The sequence below is a fragment of the Pteropus medius genome, unplaced genomic scaffold (genome assembly GCF_902729225.1).
Source record: "Pteropus medius unplaced genomic scaffold, Ma_sr-lr_union100, whole genome shotgun sequence".
NCBI lineage: Eukaryota > Metazoa > Chordata > Mammalia > Chiroptera > Pteropodidae > Pteropus > Pteropus medius.
This window is the reverse complement of record NW_024350926.1, coordinates 1970755-1990205: the sequence shown is the minus strand read 5'-3', so window position 1 is coordinate 1990205 and position 19451 is coordinate 1970755. Positions and strand designations below refer to the sequence as shown.

Sequence of the window (19451 nt, the reverse complement as noted above, 5' to 3'; positions counted from 1 at the left end):
CCTTAGAGAAAAGATCATTTATATCTTCATGTTGCTCCCTTGGGTCTTTTTCTTGGCCAGCAAAACTGAGGACCAGGAATGTAACAACAGGGATCCATAGACTTAAGGGCCCACAGAAGTTTCTAGAAGGAAAAACAAAAAAATAAGTGACCAAGAAAAGTAGATGTAGTGATCTACAGTTCACTTAAGAGGTAATACTATAACAGTAAAGCAAGTTTCATAATTTCATTTGAAAATCCGTTTATGTCAATTGTTAAGATATGCTGACATAAAAGGAAAACCACAGCAGAGTTTTACAGGTCGGCGCAAGACCAGCCGGTTCGTCCATGTGAACTTCGTTTCGTTGTTGCTCTGCACTGATACTGATTTTAAAGAGAAGACTGAAGAAGAGGGGAAGCAGCACCTAAAACAATAGTGAGGTGCACATAATTTGACAATATGAATCAACAGCCATAAAAATGTCCACACTCTTAATGTAAACATTCAACCAGGGATTAATTAACCTAAGAAATTAATTTCGAATACGAAAAAAGCCACACATACAATACTCGTTGCTATGTTATTGGTGGGGGTGAAACTTTGGAAGTGCTCTTGATGCCCTGTAATAAGAATAAATCATTAAATTCTCATTCGATAAACTGTTATGTACCTTTTGAATTAATGGTTATGAAGATTATGTGGCAACATAGCAAATACTTAAAATGTCATGCCTGATGAGCTAAAGATTACATCAGCCAAATGAAAAAGATGGAGAGGAAATGTATCAAATGATAACAGCTGTGTTTGGGTAATGGCATGATGGGAGTTTTTTTCTTCTTTTTGCGCATGATTATTTTAATCAGTTTCCAATTTTATAAATTGGAAAACCAATTAAAAGCACTCAAACGAAAAAGCCAATATTTAAAGTTGCAAAGAATAGGACGGGGTTATTTTAAAGTTAGCCGTTCTGCTCATAGTTTCATGAGAGATTTCACATGGGACAAAATTGCAAACGTTATTGCGATTTGTGAGGCATATGCGTTTATTCTGAGTTGTTGGGGCGGTTGGAAAGACAGTGGAATAATAGCATGAGAAAGTAGACCCTCCCACCCCCAGCTGCCAGTATTTCCACCTAGAGCTTCAAGAACCGATTTCTGCCCTAAGTGTGGCTTGTCCAGGGTGACTGCCTCCCACAGACTATTGTGATGGTGATAGCTGGGATGTGGCCTGGCCTCCTCAATAGCTCCCAGAGGATCAGGCGTTTAATGGAGGGGCCCAGGCAGCTGTCTCCGCTTGGGCTTGCTGGTCATCAGAGACATGGCAGCCTGTGCAACGCTGACCTGGAGGTGAGCAGTCCGCTTTCTCATACCCACTCCCGCAGGCGACAGCCTCTGATTAAGGTACAGTTTCCAATCCAAACAACCATTAATCTTTCTCAGGGCTAAAGGCCAGAAAAACAATTTTTGCTCTCTCTCTAGTTTGATACTGTACTTGTCTGTATTTTACAAGAGCAGACTGACTTCATTGACCACTGGAAAACACCCCACAGCCGTGTCTACAGCTACACAAACAATGCCAAGCCCAGCACAGCCCTCTGTGTGTATGGAGAAGGGACAGGAGTGTAAAACGAGTCAGCTATTTATTGAACACTTGACAAAAATTATGGGAATGTGACTTACTTGAAACAAATTAGTATTTTGTGTCATGAAATAAATTAGGGATGTGCATGTATTTTAAGTAAAAATGCCAGCATCTATGACAGTTTTATGAAAGTAATATTATACGAACTTTTGATTACTATTCTTTTAATTTCTTTGCCTTAGCAAGTAAATTAGTCCATATAAGTGGAGCTGTGACTCCTAAGAACTTTTTGATCTTTTAAAGGAAATCAAATAGAAAAATAGGATTTCACTTAGAAAAATCCATTCGATTGTCTCAGAAACACAAAAGCGGTTTACAGAAATGGGCCTCATCTCCTACCTCACACTCTTTTAATACCCGATAAGCCACCTTTTCCATATTCTCATTCTGTAAGGACCCAAAATAATAAGTATTAAGATTAAAAAAAAAAAAATGAAGCCATCTTAAATCTGTTTCTCCATGTTTGCCCTTTAAATCCTTCCTCTAGAGTCATCATCAGTATGAATAGCAAACACTCCCCCTGGTGAGTCACGTTTGGACATCTGGCTCCTGGTAGGAAAAAACACCGAATATTTAAGAGAGATAGAGAATGCATTTTATATCTCAAATTATTTTACATTACATTTCCCACACTTGAAATCTCACATGAAGGACGAGGTAATACATAAAATCTAGTCATAGCATTTTCAAGCTAGAAGAGGCCTTGGTTGAATAAAGTTAAGACTCAGACAAACCAAGGGACTGGAACCCAGGGCTCTTGACTCCTGGTCTAATGCTGTTCCATTGGTGCCACATCACCTCGAAGAACATGTTACAAGAGTTCTAGGAATTCCCTGGACTTTTCTTGGGGGAGAGAGTGGGACGGGACACATATATGTTTTAGCTATGCCAAATGTATTTTGAGACATTCGTTAAAAATTTTTACTAAAGTTTTCTGAAGGATCTCAGATTGGCAGGGAGTTTAGCTATTCTCTGCCTCATTCAAACAGCTTCTGCTTGCGAAATCCATGATTCTTTTGAAAAGCTGGAGGGAAATGTAGCTAGATATGGTCTACACGGTAGAGCTGAAATTCTGTTGGTGCTGGCCTGTGCTTGCCTTTTGGGCACTTAGTATAAAGAATTTGAATGTTCTGTAGGAATTACGACTATATCCAATGATATCATTTTTAAGTAAAAAAATCTACATATATAGAGTTATCTATAATGTAATATACATGTATTTACATACAAAATTACTGAAAAGATATATACCAAATTTTTAACAGTGGCTGTCTTCGATGGTGCAACAGGAACAAATATTTAAGACCTCTCATAGAGATAAAGTGGGCTTGGGCAGGTTGAACGGCACAGCAATGCCCTTCTCATCCATTATTTAAAATCCTGATGTAATTATATACACAGCACCTACTTGATTAAAACTTTAATTCAATTTAAAACATGAATAAATCCCCAAGGATGCTGAGATCTAGACTCCGAAGCTTGAGCAGGCAAACCTCAGTGTGGGAACCTTTGGGAAGAAATGAACTGTAGAAGGTAGGGAGGCAGATGGTCATACTCCTTACACTCTACTTGTAAGGCTCAGGTCTATAAATGATGAAACTGCTTGCTTTTGAATTAATTTATTCTGAGCACCCAGAAACATTTTTCTAAAGAGGGAATTACCATGTAAAATGTGAGTGTTTCTAATTTGAAAGGATATATGCATCTGCATGTTCACTGCAGCGTTACTTACAATAACCAAGATACAGACCTAAGTAGCTAAGAAACAACCTAAGTGCCCATCAATGGATGAGTGGACAAAGATGCCATGTATATATACACAATGGAATATTACTCAGCTATAAAAAAGATGAAATATTGCCATTAGGGACAACATGGATGGATCTTGAGGGTATTATGCTGAGTGAAAAAAGTCTGATAGAAAAGGAAAAAAAGAAAACAAACAAAAAACATGATCTAATACATGTGAAATATAAAATAAAAAAGAAACAAATGAACAAACAAAACAAAACTCATAGATACAGACTACAGATTGATGGTTACCAGAGAGGAAACTGGGTGGGGGGGAGGGTGAAATGCGTAAAGGGGGTCAAAGGTATGCTGATGGATGGAAACTAGACTTCAGGTGGTGAGCATGCTATAGTGATATAGATATCAAATTATAATGCACACCTGAAACTTATATAACATTACTCAACAGTGTTGCATAAAAAAAAAAATGGATTTTTCTCAAAAGAACATTTGCCAGAGGATCAATTTCTAATATTTTATCCCTTTGTATTTGTTTTTATCTTTTAAATATTAGTTAGTACTATTTTTATAAAATAAGATTGAATCTGACGTAAAACAGTAAAGTAATATTTTTCTTTCTTTTCTTTCCCTCCTTTAAAATCAAAAGATCTATATTTGTTGTAACAGTAAGATGTCCATAAAATAAAAAGTGAAAGCATAAAATATAAAGTGAACATTTTCTCTTTATTCCTATACCCCAAATTCCATTTTTCCAGTGAACTTTTAAGATTTAGATGTGCATCCTTCTTTTCTTTGTATATATAGAGACAGATATTAATAGATAATTAAAAACAAAAATCAGACCATGCTAAAATATAATTGTTCTGCAACTTACTTTTTTCCAACTTAGTAAAATATCACAGACATATTCCCAAAAGTTTACATTCTTATTAATAGCACTATAGCATTCCATATACTGTGATTTATTTACCAACGTACTATTAATGAATCGTTTCTTTCAAATTTTTTATTAGAAAAAGTGCCGCCTGAAATATCTTTGTGATATTTCTTTGGCACATTCATGCCAGTACTAGGATCTAGACACGGTTTACTGGGCTTTGGGTATGTGCATTAACAGTTTTGAGTTTCTTACCCATTTGATGCATGAAGCAGGGGCAGTCTGCGGGGTCTGGGACAGGGACACGAACGAGTGTCTGACACTGTGGGCGTCGGCATTAAGGAAGTAGCTTGACTGTGAGCACCACGGACTCTTCAGCAGGATAAATTTATATCACACTCAAACTGGTGACTCGTAAGTTATGGGAGGAGATAAAAAGACAAAGCTCTGGCTAGATCAACTTCTGATTTCAGAACTATGATAGCCAATGGTAATTCTTTCAGTGAAAATGAAAATTAATACAGTTTCATTGACGCTTCGAACAAGGCAGACAGATCCTCTTCTGACTGAGGGCATGGTGCAAGCTTGGTGACCCTTTCCTGAAACAGTAAACAAAAGGCGTTATCAAGGGCTTTGAAAAGACAGTTTGTAAAAGCTACTAGGTTATGTAAACTAACTTGGGCAAATGAAGCAATGACTTGATATAGTTATATCTTTAAAAATAATATTTCTTGTTTGCTTTGTACTAGCTAACCCCCAACTCAGAAGTTTATCAAGTGACACTTCTCTCCCACAAAGTTTTCAAAGGTCATCGTCCTTGCCTTATGCCCTGGCAATATCCTTCTGCCCAAAAAACCAGCCTTGGGGAAAACACCTATGATGACCAAGCCACGTCAGTCAGCAACCTCTGTCAGCTCTCCCTGTGCAGAGAGCACTGCCCCAGGCAGTGTGTGCAGCCAGAGAAAATAGAACCGGATCCTTCTTGACTTCAAAGGCTGTATGTTTTGTAACTTGGACTTTAGGTATATTCAGAAGGACATCAGGACATAACTTTCAGGCTATGGGCAACAAGTGACTCCTTTTTAAATATTAACTAAGATTTCATTTCCACTCTCCCAAATAAATTCATTGCCTTGCTTAATTTTTCCAATAATTATTGAGTCAAGGTAGCAAAGCCAGCCAGCACATCCTTTTGCTATTTATGTTCCCATCAGTGGCTCCTTGATTCCTCTAGGATAGGGGATTAAAAGACATTATTAATTTCTGGGCCTAAATAAAATTAAGAAATGTGCCAATTTTGGGGGTTCCATTTTCATCGGTCTCTTGGTCTGTGTTCTTGTGATAAGAACTCTTTGGGGAGCATGTGTGGTATAAGAGAGACACTCTATGAGGACAAGGCTGTGCTCACTGCATGCCCAGCACCCGCCAGAGTGCTTGACGCACAGTTAACAGGTGCTCAACAGTTATTTGTTGAACTAACGAAGAGGTTGGGAGGGGGGATATTGGCATCTCGAAATAATTCACACACTGATTCCCTGTCTCCCATTTTTGACATCTCGAAATAATTGGCATCTCGAAATAATTCACAGTACTGATTCCCTGTCTCCCATTTTTGACATCTCAGAAATGATATCCACTCAGGCAGGTCCGACCACTTCTCACCTCCCATTTCAACACAACCCAAGTGTATGTCGCCCTCACTCTCCTGTCTTACTTGCAAGGCCTCTTAAAGTCGTTTCCACTTTTCCTTCACTCTCAACCCCTTGAGGTCATTCTCCCGATGGCAGCAGAGTGATTCCCTCTCACCCGCAGTATAAATCTGATCACACCAATTCCCTTGCTTAATGCTCTCTGATAACTTTCCGTTGCAATTAAAACGAAACAGCCTCTGACGCCACCTGATCTGGCCCTGGTTCTCACCCCAGCTCTGGGTCTTCTCCCATTGGTTCATCTCACTTAGACCCAGGTCCCCTTTCGGTCCTATGAAAAGGCTGATGCCCACCCTGTCTCAGGACTTGTCGCCTCTGCCTGGAATACTTCCCCCAGATCTTCACGTGGCTGCCTCCACCTCAGTCCGAGGCCTGCTCTGACCATCCTTACTGGAGTTTCTTCTGTACTGTCCTGTGTGAAATCACCCAGGTTTTCCTTCATACCACTTATCATTACCTGAAATGATTTCATCTGTATCTTATTTATAGATTTGATTAGATGTTCATTGTCTGTCTCCCTGCAACTAGAATGTAGCTCCATGAGAGAGGGAAAGAACTTTTATTCTCCTCCTCACCATATCCCATACAGTGCATGGTCCATAGCAGGCCTCTCGAAGCAGTTGTCAGGTAAAAGAAAGAATGAAAAGAAGAAAGGATGTAAACAAAAAGTAACTCGAAACCGACCTAAATGTAAAGACTTGAAAGCAAGAGATAAACCTTAAAATTCTTAAGGGGAAAATTTTCATGACATTGGATTTGGCCAAAATCACAGGCAACGAAAGAAAAAAAACAGATAAACTGGACTACAGCAGAATTTAAAACTTTTATACATCAGGGGACACTATAAAAAGAGTGAAAGATAACCAATAGAATGGGAAAAATATTTGCAAATCAGATATCCGGTAAGGGATTAATATCCAGGATATCGAAATAACTGCAACAACTCAACAACAAAAAATCCCAGACAACCCAATTCAAAAACAGGCAAGAACTTGAATAGACATTTCTCCAAGGAAGATATATAAATAGCCAATAAGTACATGGAAAAATGTTCAACATCATTAGTCATGAGGGAAATACAAGTAAAAACCGCAATGAATTTCCACTCACACCCATTAGAATGGCTATCAAAAAAAAAAAAAAAAAAAAAAAAGGAAACAAGTGTTTAACAAGTGTTAACAAGTGTTGGTGAAGATGTGGAGAAACTAGAACCCTCATACACTGTTGGTGGGAATGTGAAATTATGCAGCTACTATGGAAAACAGTTTGGCAGTTCCTCAGAAAGTTAAACATAGAATTACATGATCCAACAATTCTATTCTTAGTTATATCCAAATAAATTGAAATCAGGGACTAAAATAGTACTTGTAAACAAATGTTCCTAGCAGCACTATTCACCATAGCCAAAGGGAAGAATCAACCCAAGTATTTATCTGCAGATAGATGGGTAAACAAAATACAGCATATGCATACGATGGAACATTAGCTGTAAAAAATAATATAATTCTGAAACTTTGAAGATATTACATTAGGTGAAATAGGGAAAGCACAATAGCACAAATATTGTACGATTCCACTTACATGAAGTACCTAGAGTAGGTAAATTCATAAAGATAAAAAGCAGAATACAGCTTACCAGAGCCTGGGAGAAGGGAGGATGGGAAGTCATCATTTACCATTAGACAATAGGGCAGAGCTTCTATTTAGAATGATTAAAAAGTTCTGGAAATGGATAGTGGTGATGGTTTTGCAAGATTGTAAATATACTTAATGGCATTGAATTGTACATTTAAAAATGGTTAAAATAGTAAATTTAAAAAATAAATTAAAGAAAAAGGGAAGGATGGACGGGCAGATGGGAGGATGGGGGACCGTGCTGAGGAGTGTGCGTGAAGCCCAGGGAAAACTGTACACCCAGTAGATCTTTTAGAGACTCTAAAGAATTTTGAAAATCCAGAGCAAGGCAGAGACTTGTTCATGGTGACCTGTGTATATGTTTGTGCCACGATCAAGAACTGAAGTTCAGCCATTTGCTATGGCCGAAGATGACTGCCCTATCATTCTGTTTATAACAGAGAGAGTCTTATGCGTTAAGCTCAAAGGCCCTGAAAATGATCCTGTCCATCTTTGGTGAACTTGTTTAGGGCTCTCAGAAGTACCTCAGGCCAAGCCGAGCTGAGTTTCTCTTCCACATGTCTAACCTCCAACGACTAGTTAAACAGTTTGTGATATATCGCCCACACATATCATGTGTGCTTTATAAAAACTAAACTCTCAGAATGAAGATGTGTTCTGCAATGCACTATTATTTATAGACGTGTAAGACCGAAGGACAACGGATTAACATGGGCACCGAAATAAATCTAGACTTCTACTTTTAGCACATTCATAAAATAACAACATTTCGGCTGGCCTGTCTGCCAGGGAGTGGAAGTGCTCATTTGGGTAGACAGCTCTCCTCAGTAATGAAATGTTTTGATTTGAAATGTAAATGTTTCTTTCCAGAGGTTTCAGAAATCCAGCTTGGAAGATTAATTTATTCTTGCCTGCTCCCCTCGCAGCCTGGCGATGGCGGTTGGAAGCTTCTGTACACAGGGCTGCTATTTGCTGCCGCCACTACGAGCAGTGGTGTTTGGTCATGAATACTGGCCTGGTTGTTCCTTCCAGAGAAAAACAATCCCCCACTGCTGAATATAAAAGGAGCTTTATCGAATGCTGACTACGTGAAATAACCTCTTTGCAGGAACCAGTATGTCCCCCTCACTATATTAAATCCTGTAGGTACTAATAAGTGAAGATTAGTCTGCAGCATGTGTAAAATTCTGAAGTTGCCATAGCATCGTTGTAAAATGTTCACTGCTGCCCAAAACAAATAAGAAAACCCCACAGTAATTCTTCATTTGCAAGATTATTTCTGAGTCCTTCTAAAGTTCTGTGAATAAATCCCTCTCTTTCTTTATATCTATATCTGTCTATATTTATCTATATTCTTTCTTTCTTTCTTTCTTTTTCTTTTTCTTTCTTCTTTTCTTCTTTTCTTTCTTTCTTTTCTTTTTCTTTTCTTTCTTTCTTTCTTTTCTTCCTTCCTTCCTTCCTTCCTTCCTTCCTTCCTTCCTTTTCCTTCCTTCTTCTTCCTTCCTTCCTTCCTTCCTTCCTTCCTTCCTTCCTTCCTTCCTTTTCTTTCTCTCTCTCTCTCTCCCTTTCCCTCTCCCTCTCTCTCTCTTTCTCTTTCTATCTACCTAAAATGGAACTAGTGTTAGTTAATTAAAATTGGCTATGTTTTTCCTGATCATGAAAACATGATCAAAGGCAAAAAGGCAGCATACATGTTGGGGCTGCTTCAGGAATATAGCTTAAGGAACTCCTGGCTTCTTACTTTTCAGACACGACTTGTATTCAAAAGATTCTATTTACCTTGCATCTTTTGTGAAATGAAGAAATTAGTTTAGTCTAATTAAGGTTTTGCTATCTGTATTTCCCAGTATGACATGTGCACTGAGGCATTCAGAATGATAGCTAATTAACTTGCTATTTTAGTGGATGGTCTCAAGTGTCAATCTGAAACAGCTTCTGAAAGTGAAAGTCTGAGCCCAGTAGAATTAAAACAGTAAACACTTGCCAAGGTGTCCTGATGGCTGGAAGATCCTTTGCCACCAGCAATTAAGTGGCTAAGAACATCATACAGGTTCATTTGAAAATCATGGATACCATTCCTAGAGGTCGACACACACATATTCCTGAATACTTTCCTGGGCCATAAACAAGCAGAACTTTTCAGAGGACCCCCACCCCCACCCCTTGCAGAAGACATTGTTTCTGGGACCATGCTGTAACAGCCAGGACAGGCTTTTGTGGCTCTTTGTCACTGGTTGAGTCCTAGTAAATCTCAGGGAACTTCTCAAGAAGTTGCCACCATTCAGCCATTAAGCTCACCTGGACAGAAAATTTAGAAGGACCGGACTGCAGGTAGTGTGCATTTAACATATTTACTAGCCTGTGCCAGGTGTAAAGAGAATGGATGAGCGTAACAGATAGCTTCCTGCCCTCATGCAACTCACAATCTAGCACGTTTGAATAAAGTAACAGCGATGGTCATATTTTTTGGCTACTTTGTCCCCTGGACTGTGGGTTAGAACTAAGGGTTTGCAAGTTAGTCTAGGGGCTCTGCTAAACTTTGAACCTCCTCTTTTTCTCATTCATTTGTATTTAGAAGCAACTGAGTCCACTGGGCCTGAGTCTAAATCAGGGAAACTGATGGCCCACGGGCCATGCTTGGTCTGTACATTGGGAAATAAGGGAATTCACCACCAACATTGAGACTGCTGATTTTTAATTCTCCCAATACTGGGACCTGAATTTCTGCTTGGAAATGATAAATTGTAGCTGAAAAGAGGCTTACCCAATGAGATGGGTCATGTGATTTCTAGTTCACAAAAGTCCCCACCACTCCCTATTGCCTTAAATTATTTTGTTCATTGCTGTTACCTGCATGGCTCCTGTGGACATATGAGTCTGTGAACCTAATCCATATAAATATTATCTTATGTGAGCTGAGGTCTTCAATATTCTAAAAACTTTCTAAGTGAGGAAGAAGCTTGCATAACTGGAGTGGGGAGAGAGAAAAGCACTGCTACTTGTGGGAAGCAGGATACTGTGTGAGCAGATATTCCAGCTGTTCACTCTGTTCCAGTGTCAGGGGAAGATCCACAAATACCTCTGGGCAGACACACTTTACCTTCACCTCCTCGCAGTGTGTAAGTGGTCCTCGCCTTTCTCGTTTTAGACAGGAGGACTAAGTGGGCGCCCTGGGCCTGGTGAGCATGGTGTGGTCATGACTCTGAATCTCTATTTTATAGTGAACTGCAATGGATATGCTCTTGGCCTATGGGGGTTTGATGCTATAGCGCCATCGAAGCGAGGTCCAATGGGGGATAAACTGTCTTTATGAGAACTCTGGGAGGGCAAACTTGACATCTACTATGATTCTACCAAATAAAGGATAACAGCTCAGTTTAAACTCTTTACAACATTTAAATCAACAAAATAAGATTCAAAGTGGCACAGATATGTATACATGTACATGTATATGTATAAAATATACAACCTCCCAAATACTTTAAAAAATGATTTTGTCACAGTGATTGTAGTTAATAATACTATACTGTATATTTGAAAGTTGCTAGGAGAGCAGAACTTAAAAGTTTCCAACACAAGCAAAATGATTTTGTAACTATGTATAATGATGAAAACTAGACTTACTGTGGTGATCATTTCACAATATGTACAAATATGGAATCATTATGTTATACACATGAAACTAATGTAATGTCAATTATATCTACATAAAAAAGTAATTTTGTAATAGTCTTAATTTAAAGGTCCTGTCTACTCTTCACAATAGTAGGAATTTGTAACTCTTTAGAGTGGAAAATAATATTAGTGGCCCTTCTGGAATATCTTTGCATAGTTTTATAGGGATTCTCAAAAGAGCAGAAATGGAGAAAAGAGAGATTTTTCCATACCTTGAGATAAATGTGTTTGTTTTGGCCTAGAATTTTCATGAAGGCTCCTTTCAGTTACATCACAAAAGTTTCACAGTGTTATGGAAGAATATAACTGTGAGCAAGCCTTGGCCCCTTCTCCGGAAGCGGAGAGCTGCTTCCGGTACAGACGGGGGGACCCCTGGGTTTTCATCATGTCAGCATGTCCCGCCCACCATTTTGTGCTTCCAGCAGGGAGCGAGGATGCACTGCATCTCTTACCTGGGGCAGTGTTCCTTTCACTAATGCGGGGATGTCGGCCTTGGAGTAACCAATGGCAGCTAGGCCATCATCAACATCCAGATCGAATAAGAATTTCCGGAGCGTGTCGGCCAAAACAGGCCCAGCATCTGCGGCCCTGGCAGTGCGGGTGTCAGCTCCTAGAAGACACAAAGCACAGGCTGTAGGCAGGGAGGAGGAGGCTGGTCCTGGGTGCAGTTCAGTCACAAGAGAGCTGATATATAACCTACTGCTGGCTCTCTGACACTGAGGACAAGGACACCACTGTGCCTCCACGTGGAGGCCAGCCCCGTGGTCAGCCCCACAGAAGACGGATGGGCCAGGCCAGTGTGGAGAAGTCGGCTGGGGCAGCTAACCTGGCTCTCACATTTCTGATGGGCTGCTCGCCCCTTGTGGGGTGGGAAGAAGAAGAACAGAGCCAAGACAAGGGGCACAGGAAGGAGACCAAGAAAGAAGGCTGGTGTTTGGACGAGCAAGGAAGAAGGCTCGTAGCAGAAAACACGGCGTAAGTAACTCTGAAGGCTTGGAATTTGCTGACATCTAGAGGTACACATGGTCATCGTCTTTTCTCACAGCAACATCTCAGGAAAGGAAGATAAACTCTTTGCAAAAGCACCTTGTGAGATATGGATATATAAGTACAAAAACTCCAACATTAACTACTGAAAAGGAGGAAAGTGACAAAAATGAGTTGTGTGTGGCCCGGAGAGGCCTGTCTATAGCCATAACCATAACCAAGAACTAAGAACATGAAGACTCTCAGAAAACGATATGCAATATGTAGATAATCATCCTTCTGGTGGAGGGGAGGAAGGAAGCCAAGGGTTGGAGATACGTGAGGGTAGGACTTGGATATCATTAGTACATAAAATCATGGAGGCACAATCTAGAAGGGCCAGGGGGTTCTGCCCTCAGTCAAGGTGGCAGTGAAAGCTCCTGGACAATGGGAACTGATCTGAACCCCTTGGCACTCCTGCCCCCCATGTATTCTGGTTGAACGCCTTCACTGTCAGGAAGTGAAGCACTTTATGAATGGAATGTAGCATTAGTTACTACCCCAAATGCCTCATGCTGCTGTCTGAGCCCACTTTCCCTGCGTTGTTCAAAAAGGAGACTGGAATATGGTTCACCTCCACACCAAAGCGTACTATTAAATCAGTTTTAACCTTTCTCTTCTAGGACAGTGAGAACTGTTTTAGTAATCCAGGAAAAGGTGTAAATAGGACCAGATACAGGGCTAGTTGGGAGAGCAGCTGGTTGGAAGGTAAACTTTGCCTGACAAGGCCAGTCTATATTACACAGCGGCAGCTAAAATATGGAGTGGGTGAAGTGGTGACATAGGACATGAGGTTTATGAGATTTTTATTTTCCTGGGATTACTGCCATAGAACACACCATCAAAACCTCTGGGTTTTTCTATGCAGTGTTTTAGGGAAAAAAAGAGGGTAGGAGAGAATACATTAGAATACAGCTAAGAAAATCTAAGATTACATAAGAAATCAAAATATTTAGTGGATAACTACGGAATAATATTAAACAAATTTCCTATATTGTCTAACGAAGGGGATCCCTTTCTCAGTAATTTCGTTGGTGATCTGGAACGTTAGCTCTAAATTCTCTACGGTTTTACCATTAACCATGCATCTAGCCTGCTACTGTTTGGGCTCCTGCCTATTTACGTCGTTTGCATATCTACAAAGGCATCTGAGCTCCAACAGATGGCTGAACAACATCCCCAGACCCCAAGGTAGAAGGGACACAAGATCCTTGGTAAAGTTGGTGTCGCATGCTAGAAAAACCAAGCCCCCAGCACTGCTTCTCCGCCCTGGGCCCCTGTCACGAGCAATCCCAGCACAGCGCCTGGAACTCGGGGAGGGCGCCAACGAGCTCGTCGGAGTGTGGGAGAGAAGCGAGGGATGAAGCAGCCCTGCGGAAGGATGTCTGTGGTCGCTCCCAGCTTTTTGGAAGTACTTCTCTCTCAACGGCTGGTGCTAGAAGAGCATAATGACGTTTTCTTTTTAGCCTTTCCCTTCCCACCCTACACAAGCAGGGGAAGGAGATATTTAGAAAGTTAATCAAAGACTCAAGTTTACTTAAGGGAGTTCTTATCTTAGAAAAATACCGAAATTTTATTCAACACCAAAGCTATCCTGAAGATAACTTTACTCGTTGTAAGATTCAAAAGGCACTGCTGGAATCTTATTGTAGATATTATTTATTCTGCAGAGCAGCAAACAAATTCTTTCTTGGGGGTCTTTCTACAGTTTCTACTTGTTTAGATTCTCTATAATTGAGCATTTACTTCCTGATTTAGATTCATTTTATTACCTGTTAAACACAGCGAAAGCCATTTATATCACTGATAGGATATAGAGTTTCACTTTCCTCGGGGATGAAAACAGTAAACATGTAATTAATTACTCCACACTGAACATAAGAAATATTTAGTTCCATGTCATTGTTAATAGACTATTGGAAACATAAAATTACAGAATTTCAGTACTAATAGACACTTCGGGCAGGTCACTGACATTTGATTAATAAAATATCTCAAAGCAACCTTTTTTAGCATTATCCTTTATGGTTTACCTTCTGAAGCAACCCTAGAACATGCTTACACATGTGGCTTACAGATTTACAAATAATGGTCTGTACCCAGTATCTCTGCCATCTCCAGATGCCGCTCAGGAAACATCTGTGCCGTGAAAGTGAACACTGCTGGGGAGGTGAGCACAACAGAAAGGCCGTGAGGCTGCAGAGAAACAGAACATGGGGACCGATGGGGCAAAGCTGGTCTTCGACCTGCATGTTCCAGATAGTTAATTAGTTTACCCAGTACTCCGAGCAAGCAAGAATTGACAAATACATTTATGGAGACTACAAGGAATATAAGATTTAATTGAAGAACTTATTATGATTTTACCACCAGTGGGTGATCCACATGATAATCCTTTGCTTTATATGTCTTCACTAAGCCTGAAATTGGGTAAGACATTCCATGGCTAGAAAAGAAAAAAAGTCTTTATGTTGACACGCAGATATCAGAAATTCGAATTAACAATACAAAGATATCCTTATCGGAGAGCCCTTCGCAGTCTCTTGATAATCCTGTTATTTCACAAAGTTCCATATTTTGTTTTAATATAAAGATATATTATTATGCATTCAACATTTGGTGTTATTCATAACAAAATCTCTGAAATGTTCAAATTCAAACGCTCATAGAATTGTAAGATATTAAAATGTGTTGATGCAGAAGTTACTCCCCAAACACATTGGTTAACCTTACTATCTTGAAGAAATTGAGAATTCACTTTAAAGTTTCTTCGATAAGCTTCAGGGCATGTGTTTTCTATCTTGCTCTGCAATGCTTTGGCAGCACGCTCCTGCATAAGCCGATGAGAACATAGATGTCTATGGGAGTTTTACGAGCCAGGATGTGCTGTTAGATATGCAAGCCTGACCTGCCCGTGATCTGTCCCCCCAATAACTGACATATCCTTTGAATGTTACATGCTAATGGAGTTGAGTCATAAACGATTATTCTAACCTGAAAGTCTTTTAAGAAAAGGCACCATGGTTTTTATTTGTGGGGAATTTCCTTTTTATTTTTTTTAATGGAAAAACTCTTCATATCCTCTTGAATTTTTACTGAACAAATAGATAGTATTATAATTTAATAGATGATTCAAAAGAATCACATTGTGAGAAATTACTATAGTTACAATTAATATATTGAAAATGAAATGTTTTATGATAGTAAAATGGTCAGTAAGTTTACTGATATGGGTTATTGAATGACTTTGTGCTTATTTATCAAAAGATTTACATTTCATAGAAAAATAAAATATTTTGGTGAACTGTATAATTATCTATTCCGAAAAAAGATCATCTTTCATGAAGCAGATCGGAAGCTATTGGTTCTCTAAGTTGGGTATTTTTGAATGTGTTTTACCTGTCTCAAGGCTCCAGAGTATTCAGAAAATTATTACTTAATGTGTGTTCATGACCTGACAAGGTACACATAGCTTTCAAAGGTACGTTTCTGACAATCCAATATTTTAGTTTGATTTCTTTTAACAGTTGTATATGTTCTTTGTAAAAAATGAAAATAATCCATAATCCTATTTTCTTAAGATAACCATTATAGAATGTTTCCTTTTAGTCTTCTTATGTATATCTTTAATTTATGATCCTACCATGTATTCAGTTTTAAACATTGCTTGTGTCATTATTTTTAGTAGCCTTATTTTATTCTTTGACTATTGCACTTTAGTTAACCATTTGAAAACTGTTAGAAATTTAGGTTGTTTCCAAAATTTTTGATTATAAATAACACTTAGGTGAATATCCTTATTAGGAAATTCGTTGATCATATTATGATTATGTTTTGGGGCAGCATTCCTAGAAATAGCATTAGTGGGTCACAAGGGACAAATGTTTTTCAAGCTCTGGGGAGATTTTTAGAATGGTGGTGACAACCTATGCTCCTCTCAGCAGCAGAATTTGGAGGTGACCATTTCATTGTACTCTCCCTGTAGCAAAGGCCTATTCTTAATTCTCAGCGTTCACTGGTATTCATTTTTAAGGCAACAGTCAAACAAAGTTCTGATCAAACAGATTAATTCTGGGCTATTGACAAAGATTCTCATCTCTGTCTATTTGTGAGAGATTAGGAGAAAAAAAAATATGCATTTGAGGTTTTAAAAATCCACAACACATGGTGAGGATGTGGAGAAATCAAAACCCTCGTCCATTGTTGGTGGGAATGTAAAATGGTGCAGCTGCTGTGAAAAACGGTCTGGACGTTCCTCAAAATTTAAACATAGAAACACTAGCAATTCCACTCCTAGGAGTGGAATTTTCAATTACATAATCAATAGAAATGAAAACATATATCCATAGAAAAATTTGTGTACAAATGTTCATAGCAACATTATTCATAATAGCCAAAAAGTGGAAATAACTCGAATGTCCACCAACTGATTAATGGATAAATAAAATGTGGTCTGTCCATACAATGGAATGTCATTTGGCGATAAAAAAGAATGAAGAACTGATACATGCCTGAGTGAAGCATGGAAACACTATGCTCAGTTAAAGAAGCTGGACACAAAAGACCACATCTTATATGATTTTATTTATATGAAATGTCCAGAATAAGCAAATCTATAGAAACAGAAAGTAGATCAGCAGTTGGTGGTATGGGAGGATTGGCGGTGACAACTAAGGAGTACAGAATTTCTTTTTTGGGTGATATAATGTTCTAAAATTGATTGTTGTTAAAAACCATGAATATGCTAAAAAACACTGAATTATACATTTTAAATGAGTGTATTATATAGTGTGTGAATTATATCTCAATAAAGCTTATTACCAAAAAAAAAAAAAAATCTATGACCTAATAAACTACATTTTAATTAAGAAAATATTCCAGGACTCTAAATTATATTTCTTCTTTCTATAGCATATTTAAATCTTATCACCTGTCTTAAATTATAAACATGTTATAAAATTTCAAACCAATAGCTTAGATGAAGAAAGAAAATCTCAAATTCACTCACCACAGATGAACACCAGCATTTCCAAAGCCAATGCCAGCAAAAGTACTTGCCAAGTGCATGTTGGACCGTGCTTCAAGATCATCAGGATTTCTGACAGCCCTGTGGGTGACATAAATACCTAACAATAACACATCAACATTGGCATAGCCGATCGAATAAAGAGCTGCCTTAGGGAAAGATCTGGAAAATAAGAAATCCTACTCAGTAGGAAGAAAAATTAGGCAAGTTGTTCAAACGACATCTTGTCTTCTAAAGGAAAACTGAAGATAAACATATTTCCTCATCAATGGTGTCAGCAGAGGCATAATAAATACACTGTCAGGTTGTTTGTATGATAAAAGTGCCCAGGGAAGCAAAGCACTGACCCTTGGATTGTGAGAGCTGCCGAGCAAAGTGCCCTGAGACTCATTCTTCTTCCTCATTTGTCAATGACCTTGAATGCAGCTGTGAATGGACTTAGAGTAAACACATACTCAGAATGCACTGGGCCCAGACTGGTTCACTGAAGTGAGTCCCTGTCGCCTGGGGCTACCTGCAGGATACACGCGGCCCGCCCAGCCATCTTTCTTTCTGTGACACTGCCTTAAATTGGACCCACTGGAGGATTCTTTTGTTATCTATGCAAACTGCACATATTACTTTAATATTTATTATTGTGGAAGTGGGTGTTATTATAGGACAAGCCTTTGCTTGTTCTATATGTCCCCAGTGCCACTTTGGAAAAACAAATTCTCAAAGGCCCCTTTCAGATGCAGTGTGGCCTCTCTGCACACACTGCTCTGAAACCCTGTCCTGGGAAGGAAGCCTAAGCCTGCCCAGTGAACCGCTGCTCACTTGCTTTTTCAGGATTTTGCCTGGAGTAAGTGTTCCTGTTATGAAATGGGTGCCATGGCCTTTCCCCGCTTTCCTCTGCAATGGTTAGGTGTTTGTGTCTCCTATCCAAAACTCAGCGTTCCATATTTCCTGAATAATATGATGAAACAGTAGGCAACAGAGCTTCAGCCTTTCCTCCGTCCATTTTAACCCCTCGCCTCCCACTTATGCTCTGCCAAGCCTTCTGTTCCTGTCAAACATGCTGGCTGACCGTTATCTGTATCTGCTTCTACTCAGTCAAATGCTGCCGTGCTCCCCGATGGTCCCTGTGAGCCTGTAACAGTTCTGTGTCCCTTCCCCCTGCTCTACTACAAAAGTGCCCTCTCCAGTGCAGCTTCCAGGTCAAGGCCAGAGGAGGCACCGTGCTCACATCTAGGCTCACTTGGGCCATGTTCCTTCCCTCCCTTGTGTATAAGTACAGAAGTGAGTCTGACTTTGCACATCTTCGTGTCTCAGGAATCAGCATTCATCTCCAAGTATATCTTTGCTCTCTCAGGAGCCTATTATGGCTATGTCTTTCATAAATCTTTCATAACCTTTTAAGAAGCCTTTATATCTCTTGGGACAGGCAACTCCACACATTTAATTCTTAAGTTTAGCTCATGTGAGTGTGCTCACTGGGTCGGTTCCATGTGCCTTTGCACAGGGCCTGGATGGGCGCAGCCAGCATCCACCTCTGTGGTTCTCTTGTCTGCCCTTGGTAGCCAAATCTCAAAGGACTTCTCCCCTTCTCCCCTGCCCCTAGCTTTGGTTTTGGGGTTTTGATGATTAAACCTTCTACCTGCATCTTTCACAAATTAGGGACCCCTATTTTATCCCCTCACAGCCTTTGCCTCCTCAGATTGAAGGCTCCAACTTCCCTCTGTCCTCACATGGTTCCCTCCTCATCCCTTCCGCCCTTCCGGAAACCTCCTGGTGCTTCTCTGTGTCCGTTTGGCTGACCTTTTGGTGAAGAGACTTGCTCAGGACATCTCAGGATCTGGCATACAACAGTTTACGTGAGGGTGGAATGTGGTTTTTCCCTTCCGTTTCTGTCTCTGGGTGACATACCTCTTCAGATACTTAGCGACGATCCGCAGTGCCTGGACTGCCCAAATGTCGCTGACTGGGTTGCTGCCCTGGTAGGCTGGCCGAAAAATGGGATTTGAAGGGCAGGGGCTCCTCATATGGTAAGGAAGGGCAGAGTAAGACTCCAGGGCATGGCTAGCAAGAAATATTTAAAATACACAGATGGAAACATCGTCTTCCTCCTTCCCTCTATTCAGATTACAAACTG

The 19451-nt window shown here is 39.7% G+C and overlaps 1 protein-coding gene across 3 annotated transcripts in view; it reads right to left on the bottom strand.

The window, feature by feature from the left end:
- Positions 1-4360: 4360 nt before the first annotated feature.
- Positions 4361-19451, bottom strand: part of ADHFE1 (alcohol dehydrogenase iron containing 1) — a 32366-nt gene continuing 17275 nt past the window's right edge. For 2 of the 3 annotated variants that reach the window (XM_039841752.1, XM_039841754.1), the window contains 6 exons: positions 19226-19378; positions 17303-17401; positions 14662-14740; positions 14394-14490; positions 11721-11878; positions 4361-4848 (listed from right to left, as the gene is read on the bottom strand). In XM_039841752.1, coding sequence (XP_039697686.1) covers positions 4765-4848; positions 11721-11878; positions 14394-14490; positions 14662-14740; positions 17303-17401; positions 19226-19378 — 670 coding nt within the window. In that variant the 3' untranslated portion in view covers positions 4361-4764. The remainder of the gene's footprint in view (positions 4849-11720; positions 11879-14393; positions 14491-14661; positions 14741-17302; positions 17402-19225; positions 19379-19451) is intronic. The other variant, XR_005648326.1, reaches the window with a different exon arrangement.